This window comes from Colobus angolensis, unplaced genomic scaffold (assembly GCF_000951035.1).
Source record: "Colobus angolensis palliatus isolate OR3802 unplaced genomic scaffold, Cang.pa_1.0 Scaffold3, whole genome shotgun sequence".
Classification (NCBI taxonomy): Eukaryota; Metazoa; Chordata; class Mammalia; order Primates; family Cercopithecidae; genus Colobus; species Colobus angolensis.
Window position 1 is genome coordinate 4,928,183 of NW_012116265.1, and position 11,974 is coordinate 4,940,156.

An 11,974-nucleotide genomic window follows, 5' to 3' on the forward strand; every position below is an offset into this window, starting at 1 on the left:
GCAGATCCCTTGAGCCCAGGAGTTCAAGGCCAGCTTGGGCACATAGTGAAACCCCATCTTTACAAAAAATACAAAAATTAGCTGGGCATGGTGGCACATGCCTTGTAGGCCCTGCTACTTGGGAGGTTGAGACAGGAGGATCACTTGAGCCTGGGAGGCAGAGGTTGCAATGAGCCAACATCATGCCATTTCACTCCAGCAGGGCAACATGAGTGAAATGCTGTCTCAAAAAAAAAAAAAATAATAAATATAATAAGGGTGGGGGTGGGGATCAAGGAAACCAGAGAACCAGAATAGAGTAGTACAGTAAAACCATCAAAAGCATCAAATTCTGTAGAAGTTTTTATATAAAAAGAAAACTTAAAAGTTACTTTTACTACTATATTCCCATAAAAAATCTTAAAAGTTTTCTAAAAAGTTACTGGTAATGTTTGGCTGAATAACTTAGTGAAATATTGGCTGATTGCAGTGTTATTTGTTGTATCTTTTTATAAAATCAATCTCAGCCGGGCGCTGGTAGCTCACACCTGTAATCCCAGCACTTTGGGAGGCCGAGGTGGGCAGATCACCTGAGGTCGGGAGTTCGAGACCAGCCTGACCAACATGGAGAAACCCTGTCTCTATGAAAAATACAAAAAATTAGCCGGGTGTGGTGGTGCATGCCTGTAATCCCAGCTATTCGGGAGGCTGAGGTAAGAAGAATCGCCTGAACACAGGAGGCGGAGGTTGCGGTGAGCCAATATTGCGCCATTGCACTCCAGCCTAGGCAACAAGAGTGAAACTCTGTCTCAAAAAAATAAAAATAAATAAATGAATAAAATCAATCTCTAAATTAACTATAATTGATAGCTCTATTAATTATTTCAGGAGTTGTCTCTGTATACAAAGATACCTCTTTATATTTGTGGTTAAAGAAAGTGACTACTTGAGTCTAGAGGAATAATTAAGAATTGATAGTTTACCTGTGCATTAGTGAACATCATAAACCAAATTAAAATATAAGTGACAGAGTGCTGCAGTAAAATTACCTTTTCAGGTCTGCTGACATGCTTGGTACTTTAACCCTCTCTGAATATTTGTTTACCCCATTATTTTAGTCTAGAATTCTTTATATTCAAGTTCTGTACTTTCTGAAGGCCCACCTCCAGTACCTTCTCTTCCATGGACTCTTTCTCCACAGCCTTTTCATTTTTCATGTTCATTAAGCATCTATTTAGGGGTGTTTGTCTTTAATTGATAATGTCCTGTTTTCCCAGGACTTTGCAAAACTTACCTGAATGCCTTATTGCTCATTGTGTCTAGCATAGAAACTATAGTTGTTCAGTAAGCATTTATTATCTTTATTGATGAAATAGATGATAAAAGTCACATAGTCCTAGTTACATCATTTCTAGAAACACTGAACTTAGCCTCATTAGCTTTTGAACAAGTGTAAGAAAAAAATATCAGTCACATGTGTAGTCTGCTTTAAATTTTTATTTAATAAATTTCTGTGGTAAATAAGTCAAGCTGTAAAAATCTCCCATTTTATTTCCTTTTAGTAGATATGGAAATTAATTGTATATAATAACATCTATAATTCTTTCTATTTTAGGTTGGTAGAGATCCCTCAATTCATATATGGGATACAGAGACCATTAAACCTTTGTCCATATTAAAGGGCCACCACCAATGTGGTATTAGTGCTGTTGATTTCTCAGGTAAGGCTGTTTGCTATCTCAGTAAGAATGAACAAAATGCAGAGGCAACACATAGCATTTTAATCTAACTCAGTGTTACCTAAGCTTGTCCTTTAGCTGTGACATTCACAGTTTTTATCAAATGTGTATACTGTTGTCCTTGTCAAACACTATGAAAGTGTGGATTTGCTAACTAGTTTATAATTATAACTTAATAAGTATAGTTTTAATACCTATTAAAATTTGCATGTTTCTAGTAACATAAAAATGTTTATCTACATAACAACTTAAATTCATCTCAGTTACCACAAGTAGTTTGTATCTCCCACATTGGGCAAGCACTGATCTCGCTGTTTTATAGTTAGAGTAAACTTTGAAAATGTTGAGGGTAAAAGGCTAGCAAAGAAAGAGTTGAGAACTGAAATACTTATTTTAGACATATTTATAAGGTGACAATTTTAAGCTGTCTTGTAAAAATAATTTCAGATCATTAGCACTTTTCTGTTTATTTAAAAGTTTGACAACTACAGATAGGTCTACAGTGAAAGCTAGGGTGTGAATTGGGAAGAAGGAGGAAATACTATTAATAGAGAATTCTATATTAAGAAACAGTGAATTAATGCTTTTGCTGCTCTGACTGAAGTGATAAATTATCCATAGTAGAGTTCAGAGGGAAGTATATATACATATTCAAAGATTTGCTAACAGAAACTAGAAAATGAATTGCGAACTAAGTGAGTCACCAAGAAAAATACCACTAGAGCAATGAGGAACTAATTGAGCCTTGCAAAGTGTGGTAAAGTGGAAAATATTTCTTGTGGTCTGAGCCTTTGCAGACTGTAAACATGCACACCCGTAGGATATTCACTGATCATTTGTATCAATGATTTGTCTATTATGTTCATTATGTATTGCTTGATACGATTGACCTTTACTAAAAGGGGTCATATTAGTGGTAGTATGTTGTTGTAACTTACATGTTTTTCATTTGATTAACTTTTCATACTTACTCTAAGTTCTTATATTACAGTAGATTTCTTATGGTGAATTTAATTAAAATAAATATTTTCTTCATCCCTTTGTTAGTTTTCCCTTTCCTTCTATTTTTTAAATCTCTTTTTTTCCATTTTTCTTATCTCCCTCCTCCCATCCCAACCTGATGGATAGATAAGGAAAAGGAGGTCAGGTGCAATGAGAGCAGATACATTTAGAGGATTTGAGAAACTTTCATTCTCCCTCCCTTATAAATTCTTGTTCTTTTTATAGCTGTATACATGCCTAGCATTTACCATTATTTTATCAAATTTTAAATATAGGATGTGGGTTTAGAATATATACTGAATGTTTTCTCTCTTCTGAGTGTTAATAGTCAGTTTGTCTCTCTCATTAATTTTCCACAGCGGATGGGAAACGTTTGGCGTCAGTTGGCATAGATGATAGCCATACTATTGTGCTGTGGGACTGGAAGAAAGGAGAGAAACTTTCAATAGCAAGGTAGGAAAAAAACTTGATATCACATTTGCAAAATACTAGAATTACTTTGGACTTAAAAAATTTTAAATTAAAACAATTTTGAAATCAAGCAAATATGTAACTTTTTATTGCTTCCATGTTTGTTACCATTGAATAAATAATATAATCATAGTAAATGATTTCAGAATTTCTTTGTAGATTTATCCTTTGTGAACCCACTTTTAAATATAACTATAATGTGGCATTGGATATAACTATCTGAAATCTCCATGTACAGGTAGAGTGTGTTGTACTGTATGATAGAGCTGTTGGAGAGCATGATCAAATGCTCACATTACATATTAAACTGCAAAAAGATACATATGCATATATGTCGCAAAGAAGTTATAGGTTTTTATTTTCTTATATTTTTCTTCATTTTCTAAGTTTTCTATAGTGAGCATGTTTTTTTATAGTAATATTAACAATGCTTTAAAGGAGGAACTAGTCAACAGTGTCAGAGATTTTAACCTCCTATTTATTAAAGCAGTGTTAAAGCATTTTAAATATATAGATAAATGCTTTTTATGGAATATATAGATAATGCCCAAAATAACAATAGTTTAAGAGGAACTTTGTAGTTGGAAAGGCTATCTTAAGCTATAACAAAGTATTGTTTTAAAATTGCCTTTAACCCATTCATGCCACAAATAGCATTCCCTATGCACAGTACTGTAGTCGGTATTATAGATACTGTCTGAAAGAAGTTCAGTTTTGACCATTTCTGTCTTTTGAGATTCTCTTGAGCAGAATTACTATATTAAAATGATGACAAAAGAACAAATACACAGTCCACATCTGAGAGATAAGTGGGAGAAAAATATTCAGTAAATAGAGTAATCAAGATAGGGTATGGATTAGGCAAGAGATTAGTACAGGAATGATGAATCTTCAGAGCTAAAACATTTTGATGTTTATTTCAGAGGAAGTAAAGATAAGATTTTTGTTGTAAAGATGAACCCGTATGTACCTGATAAACTAATTACAGCTGGAATTAAACACATGAAATTTTGGCGTAAAGCAGGTAAGAAAGTGCTTCTTTTTTACTCTGTAGAATTTTAAGAAATTATTGCTTTTGAAAGTAATTTAGCTAAGTGCAGTGTGTACCCTAGACTGCATCCTGGAATAGAACAGGAACATTAGGAGAAAAACTGATGAAATCTGAATGAAGTCTTGAGTTCATTTAATAATAAGGTATCAAATATGTTGGTTTCTTAGTTTCAACAAATGGTCTATGGTAATATAAGATATTAACATTGGCTGGGTACAGTGACTCATGCCTGTAATCCCAGCACTTTGGGAGGCTGAGGTGGGAGGATCACTTGAGCCTAGATGTTCAAGAGCAGCCTGGGCAACATAGTGAGACCCTGTCTCTACAAAAAAATAAAAAATTAGCTGAGGGTGGTGGTGTGTACCTGTGGTCCCAACTTCTTGGGAGGATAAGGTGGGAGGATCAGTTGAGCCCAGGAGGTTAAGGCTGCAAGGAGCTGTGATCTCCCACTGCACTCCAGCCTAGGCAACAGAGCAAGACCTTGTCTAAAAAAAAAAAAAAAAGATATTAACATTAGTAGAAACCGAAGTGTATGAGAGAATACTCTGTAATTCCTTTGAATCTTGAAATCTAAAATTATCTAAAATAAGTTTATTTTTTTAAAGTAATTTACTGTTGTATTGATACATTTTAAACAAATAGAAGATTTATTGCCATTTATTGGCTGCATTTATGTAGTTGATATGGTTTGGCTGTGTCCCCACCCAAATCTCACCTTGAATTGTAATAATCCCCACGTATCAAGGGCAGGGCCAGGTAGAGATAATTGAATCATGGGGGTGGTTCCCCATACTATTCTTGTGGTAGTGAGCAAGTCTCGTGAGATCTGATGGTTTTATAAATGGGAGTTCCCCCTGCATAAGCAATTTTGCCTGCCACCATGTAAGACGTGACTTTGCTCCTTATTCACCTTCAGCCATGATTGTGAGGCTTCCCCAGCCATGTGGAACTGTGAATCAATTAAACCTCGTTCCTTATAAATTACCCAGTCTTGGGTATGTCTTTATGAACAGTGTGAGAGCAGACTAATACAGTAATATTCATACTTGCAAAGAAATTCAATATATGAGATTAATCAAATTATGACCAGACTTTTTCTTCTGTTAAAGACATGTTCTGTAGTCTAAACTGAAAAAGAAAATTTTTTAAAAAATTACTCATATGCTATAAAATGATATAAAAGTGGAATGCTATATTACTTTAGTCATTTGTAACTATAAAATAAAAAATGTCTGTTTTCTAAATAGTATACTTATAAATTCCAGCAATGTGACATCAAAATCTCAATAAATTGTGAAAATATGTGAATATAGGAAGAAGTAAAACATTATTAGAAAAGAATAAACTTAGTTAAGACATTTCCCAAGTTCAAGTAACTTTCAAGTTGTAAATTACATGGGACATGGATTAATTTTCAGTCTTGGATTTAACACTTTATCAGAAACTCATCAGATGACAGCATATGCATTTACAAAGTAAAAAGAAGTATTTTTGCATTTGTAATTTCGTTTCCACATGCTTAAACAAACTTTTCATTTGAGCACCTTAGTCACTAGTAATTGCAAATTCACAGCAAATAATACGGTTGCACCTCACAGCATCAGAAAGTGTCACGGATTGGTTCCAGGATTCCCCAAGGATACCCAAATCCATGCTGCTCAAGTCCCTTGTATAAAATGGTATGGTATTTGCATATAATTTATGCACATCCTCCTGTATATTTTCAGTCATTTCTAGATTACTGATAATATCTAATATAATGTAAATGCTATGTAAATAGTTTGTTATACTGTTGTTTAGGGAATAATGACAAGGAAAAAATGTCTGTACGTATTCAGTATAGATGCAACCATCCTTTTTTTTTTTTTGAAACAGAGTCTTGCTCTGTCGCCCAGGCTGGAGTGCAGTGGTGTGATCTCGGCTCACTGAAACCTCGAACCCATAGACTCAAGCGATCCTCCTGCCTCAGCCTCCTGAGTAACTGGGATTACAGGTGCCCGCCGCACCACCCAGCTGATTTTTGTATTTTTTAGTAGAGATGGGGTTTCACCATGTTGGCCAGGCTGGTCTCAAACTCCTGACCCAGGTGATCAACCTGCGTTGGCCTCCCAAAGTGCAGGGATTACAGGCATGAGGCACCATGCCCGTCCTATCCTTTTTAAAAGGAATATTTTCAATCCACATTTGATTAAATCCACAGATGCAAAACCTGAGAATATGGAAGACTGATTGTACTTAGTATTTCTGTCCTTGAAAAGAACTATGAATTTGTTTGAAATAAGATTTCAAGAAGGTAAATAGTTTTGCAATGAAAATACTTCCAAATGAATAACTTTCTCTCTTAATAAGTTTGGTTAGACATATAGAGGCCTGAAAGTGAAGCATAAAAGGATGAATGTTAAGGCTTTGGTGAACATTTCAACCTTCCTTACTTTTGGGGTTCTGATCCACAGAGTTCATTAACCAGTTGGGAAGTAAGTATCCACTTACTTAACCTGACTAAGTATTGTTAACCCTCTAAATGCATAGTTTTAAGTAAACTAGGTTGAAGGAGATGACTTAGACTTGAGGTTAACATGGGGCTTCTTGCCTCCCATTCCAGATCTAGGCTTTGAGAATTTCAAGTTTTGAATTCTTAGTCTCTCCCCTAAGGAATTTGAACTCTATTCATGGTAGGGACAGAGGGATGGGGAGCCACTGAAAGTCTTTGATGCAATAATAACATGACCTGATTACATGACGTCATGTAACAGGAACGTGTTATCCTGTGTGTATCATCGAGAAAACCCAGCTGTCAATGCTCTAAACGAAAGGTGGCAAACTTTTTCTGTAAATGGCCAGATAGTAAATATTTTAGGCTTTCTAGGCCAAAGGACAAAATCAAGAGTATTATATAGGTCATTATAGAACAAGAGAGAAAACTGTCCTGCCCTGCTTACCCTGTTTGCACCCAGTTGCCATTAGACATTCTGTCTGCCAGGGAATGGGCCTGGCAGGTTGTGGTGGGGAGTGAAACTATAGTGAGCTTCACTCAGACCCAGTGACACATAGATCCTAGTGTGTCCTTCTGTTCCTGGAGAGCCCAACCTTATGAATTTGGGCAGCTGACCAGAAGTGGGGCAACTACTAGACTGAGATTCCACTGCCAGATAACAAGCAGTTGCCATTAGCAGAGTCTCTAGCTTGTAGGTGGGGACCAGCCCAGAGTCGTGGCAGATGCCACTTATTGCCACAAACCAGGGAGGCAGACCCTGGGTGCAGAGAAGTAAACAGACTTGGTCTCTGCAGCTCAGAGTGCTAACCTGCTCTAGTGGACGTTGTACAAAAACAGGTAGTGGCAGGATTTGGCATTCAGTCTGTAGTTTGCCCACGCTGCTCTAGAAGATACTTTGCCCTTTAGTAAAGGCCAGTTCTCCCACTTGTGCAGTTGATACTTTCTGTCATCTACTCAAGGACGTCACTCTAACTCTTCTACCCTATCTCTACTGTATCGTCAATTTTCCTCTCTACTGACTTTCCCTTTAGCATACAAGTGTGATGTGATTTCTCCATCTTAAATAAGTGACACAAAACTCTCTTTCAACTCTGTTTTCCAGTTGCTGATCAATTTGTCATCTTACTTCTATGCTAAACCACCTCTAAACAGTTGTTCCTACTTTCAATTTGCAATTTATGTTCTCTTTCTTTTTCTTTAGAAAAGTCTAATCTAGTTTTTTTCACCTCACCACTCCACCCAGCTGCTCTTACAAGTTCACTAATGACTCTGCCTTCTATGTTGAGAAAAGACAGTCTTCTGAATACATTTGGAATCTCACCTCTTTTCGTCATCTTCTATAATATCACTTTGGTCTGCCACCTTTACTTTGCCCAGATGATTGAAATAGCCTTCTAACTCCTTTCATCCTTGACCTCCCTTGTATCTATTCTCAATCCAGAAGTCAGAATGAACCTCTTAATAAATCAGTTCCCAGATCTTGTCATTTCACTACTCAAATGTTTTGCCATCTCATGTAAAGCAAAAGTAGGCCATGTTTACAATGGCCTGCAATACTGCCTTTGACCTCTCCAACCCCATTTCCCATTACTGCCTTCCGTTCTTTGCTACTCCATACTGGTCTCACTGGATGTTACTTAGTGATTTCAGTCTTGTTGTACTGGGGCCTTTTCCCTTGCTGCTCCCTCTGCCTGGAACACTCTTCTAGCATGGCTTGCCCTTGCTACCTCCTTCAACTTTTCATTTAGATACATCTTGATGAGGCTTGCCTTAACCACCCTACTTAAAATGGACTCCTCCCACTTCCTATCTCCTTTTTTGTGCTTACATTTTCTCCAAAGCACCCATCATCATCTAACACACTGTATATTTTACTAGTTACATTTATTGACTGTCTGTCACCATGAAGCTCCAAGGAATTTTGTTGTCTTGCCTCTTCTGTTCATAAGTCTATCCCTGGTACATTGAATAGTGCCTAGCATGTATATTTCTTTTTTCTTTCTTTCTCTCTCTCTCTCTCTTTTTTTTTTTTTTTGAGACAGGGTTCTGCTCTGTCACCCAGGCTGGAGCGTAGTGACACAATCATGGCTCACTGCAACCTCTGCCTCTCAGGCTCAAGCTATCCTCCAGCCTCAGCCTCTCAAGTGGCTGAGACCACAGGCGCCCACCACCATGCCCAGCTAATATATTTCTTGAATGAATGAAGGAGGGAAGGAATTTGTGAGTTCAATTGGGAAAAATAGGCAAAAGATATCAATAGGTAATGATGACCAATAAAAATATGAAAATATGATCAAGCATAATATTCACAAAAATGCAAATTTAAACCACAATAAAATTCAGTTGGTGTTTCATATTCCCCAGTGTGACAACACAAACTGTTCCCAAAGGTGGGAAACAAGGAATTCTTTTCACTGTTAGTAGGAATGTGCATTGGTATATAAACTTTGGAAAACAGTTTGGCAAGAGCTGATCCCTCTCTGATCTATATGCTATGCCTTTTGCACATTACCCTATTACTACTCCCAGGCATTCCTAGAGAAATTCTTGCACTCGTGTAGAAGAGGCCTTTACAAGAATGTTTAAAGCAGCATTGCTTTTAATAGCAAAAACTTGGAGGTAACTTAAATGCCCATTAATAGGAAAATGGATAAACCATGGTATGTTTATATAATGGAATGCTATATGGTTATGAAAGTGAGTTTTCTAACATGTAAACAACTCTATAACAAATCATTGGTGAATAAAGCAAGTTGCAAAAGAATACATACAGGATGATATTTATAGAAAAATTTAAAACATGAAAAAATATGACATTGCTTAAAAATTCACGAATATGTTATATGTAAAGGAATGCATGAGAAGAATCAGTATCACATTCACAGTAGCAGAAGGTGAAGAAGGGAGATGAGATTGGCATGACATTTCAGTTATTCTGGGATCTTTTTGTAGGCATTCATTGTATTGGGGTTTTTAAATGCCTTTTTGTATTCTTAAATATGTCATAATAAAAACTTTAAAAAAGTCATCAAAATTGCTAAGGACTGATTAAAACAGACTTAGTCCAGGTCTTTGTTTATCTAAAAAGTTATGGTCTAAATGCAGCTATGCAAGGTGTTACCCACATCACTGATTGAGACACCTGTATTTTTCAGTTCTCCTTACTGTTGCATGCCTTTCTATTCAAACAACAACAACAACAGTAGAAAAGGAATTTTGCTTCTTTATAATTGCATACATTTTGAAAGTGGTACTTTCATAATATTTTTTGTGAACTAGGGGGAGGATTGATTGGAAGAAAAGGCTACATAGGCACACTGGGGAAAAATGACACAATGATGTGTGCAGTGTATGGATGGACTGAAGAGATGGCTTTTTCTGGAACATCCACAGGAGATGTGTGTATCTGGAGAGACATCTTTCTTGTAAAAACAGTGAAAGCACATGATGGGCCAGTGTTCAGTATGCATGCTTTGGAAAAAGTAAGTAACCTAAAGAGATTTCAAGTTAAACATAATTTGTCATGGAGTGTAAAGCGTTTTCAGAAGTAAAGGAACACTGCCTTTCTACTTGGCTGGACTATCCAATAGTAGTCTGTGGGCTAGGCTCATCTTGACTTTTCTTTGTTTCTCTTTTCAAACTCCTGAACACAGAATGAAATAGGTCTGCAGTGTTTTGTTTTGAGACAGGTCACTCTGTCACCCAAGTTGGAGTGCAGTGGTGTGATCATAGCTCACTGCAGCCTCCAACTCCTGGGCTCAAGAAATCCTCCTGCCTCAGCCTCTTGAGTAGCTGTGACTACAGGCAAGTACCACCTGCACCCATCTAATTTTTAAAAATTTTTTGGTAGAGATTATGTTGCCCAGTGTAGTCTCCAACTCCTGGGTTTAAGCTCTTCTCCCACCTCAGCCTTCAAAGTGTTGGATTACAGGCATAAGCCGCTGTGCCAGCCAGGTCTGCTGTTTTTTTTTCTTTTTTCTTTTTTTAAAGTTTAACTTCATGTTCTTAAGCTCATGCTATGTGTCAAAAATCAGCTGTTTATATATAATCACCATATCCTATCAGGTAGTTACTATTATTGTTTTCTCTTTTTAAGGATGAGGTTATTATGTAGACTCCAGGAGGATATATGTAATTTTCTGAGAGTGGTAATCTAAGGTATAGTTACAGATTTTAGAAACTTATGTTTCTAAAGCCCCATCCTAAAAGTAAAATGTGTAGTGTCACTGTAAATATTATTGCAGATTCCATGTAGATGGTTTAAAAAACAATGGATTCTTATGCTTATTCCTATTCTTTACAAGCTGTAACTTTTGGCTATATTCTTTTTTCTAGAAGTTTTCAATACAAGGAAAAAGGCTACTATTTAAAAAAAATTTACATTTTTATTAACTTGGACCTTTTTCTTTCCATAGGGGTTTGTAACTGGAGGAAAAGATGGTATAGTAGCTCTTTGGGATGACTCTTTTGAAAGATGTCTCAAGACCTATGCTGTAAAAAGAGCTGCATTGGCCCCGGGATCTAAAGGTGATTTGAGACTTAGTGGGAGTTTTTTATAGGAAAAAAGATTAACTGCTTATTAATATACTTGATCACTGAGATGGAACACATGGCATATATTTTTCCTTCTTGTTGGGCATCAGCATTAAGTGGAAGAAATCACTTAATGATACCAGAATCATTGCCGTCTTTTCAAAAATCTGTTTTCTATGATGCACATGGTAAATATTTGTGAAGTACAAGATTATGAATCCTAATTTTTAACATTAATTTTCCAAAGAAGATTTCCATGTGAACATCACATTTATCACCAGTCAGTAACTTGTGTGCAACTTTGACATTTTGTTTCACCTTGGCATTTTGTTGACCCTGCCTCTGTAGCCTCATAGGCCCTTTTTCCGTTTGCCATTTGTTTGTTTGTTTGTTTATTTATTTATTTATTTATTTATTTAAGAGACAAGGTCCTGCTGTGCTGCCCAGGCTGGAGTGCAGTGGTGCAGTCATAGCTCAGTGAAACCTTGAACCCCTAGACTCAAGCGGTCCTCCTGCCTCAGCCTCCTGAGTAGCTGGGACTAAAGGCGCCTGCCACCATACTCAGCAAATTTTCAAATTTTTGTACAGCCAGGGTCTCTCTATGTTGCCCAGGCTGGTCTCAAACTCAAGTGACCCTCTAAACTTGGCCTCCTGAAGCACTGAAATTACAGGCGTGAGCCACTGTGCTTGGCCTTTTTTTTTTTT

At 36.7% G+C, this 11,974-nt stretch overlaps 1 protein-coding gene across 1 annotated transcript in view; it reads left to right on the forward strand.

The window, feature by feature from the left end:
• Positions 1 to 11,974, forward strand: part of EML5 (echinoderm microtubule associated protein like 5) — a 200,798-nt gene that overhangs the window by 110,084 nt on the left and 78,740 nt on the right. The window contains exons 16-20 of the mRNA XM_011949800.1: positions 1,595 to 1,700; positions 3,080 to 3,173; positions 4,115 to 4,215; positions 10,016 to 10,218; positions 11,152 to 11,263. Coding sequence (XP_011805190.1) covers positions 1,595 to 1,700; positions 3,080 to 3,173; positions 4,115 to 4,215; positions 10,016 to 10,218; positions 11,152 to 11,263 — 616 coding nt within the window. The remainder of the gene's footprint in view (positions 1 to 1,594; positions 1,701 to 3,079; positions 3,174 to 4,114; positions 4,216 to 10,015; positions 10,219 to 11,151; positions 11,264 to 11,974) is intronic.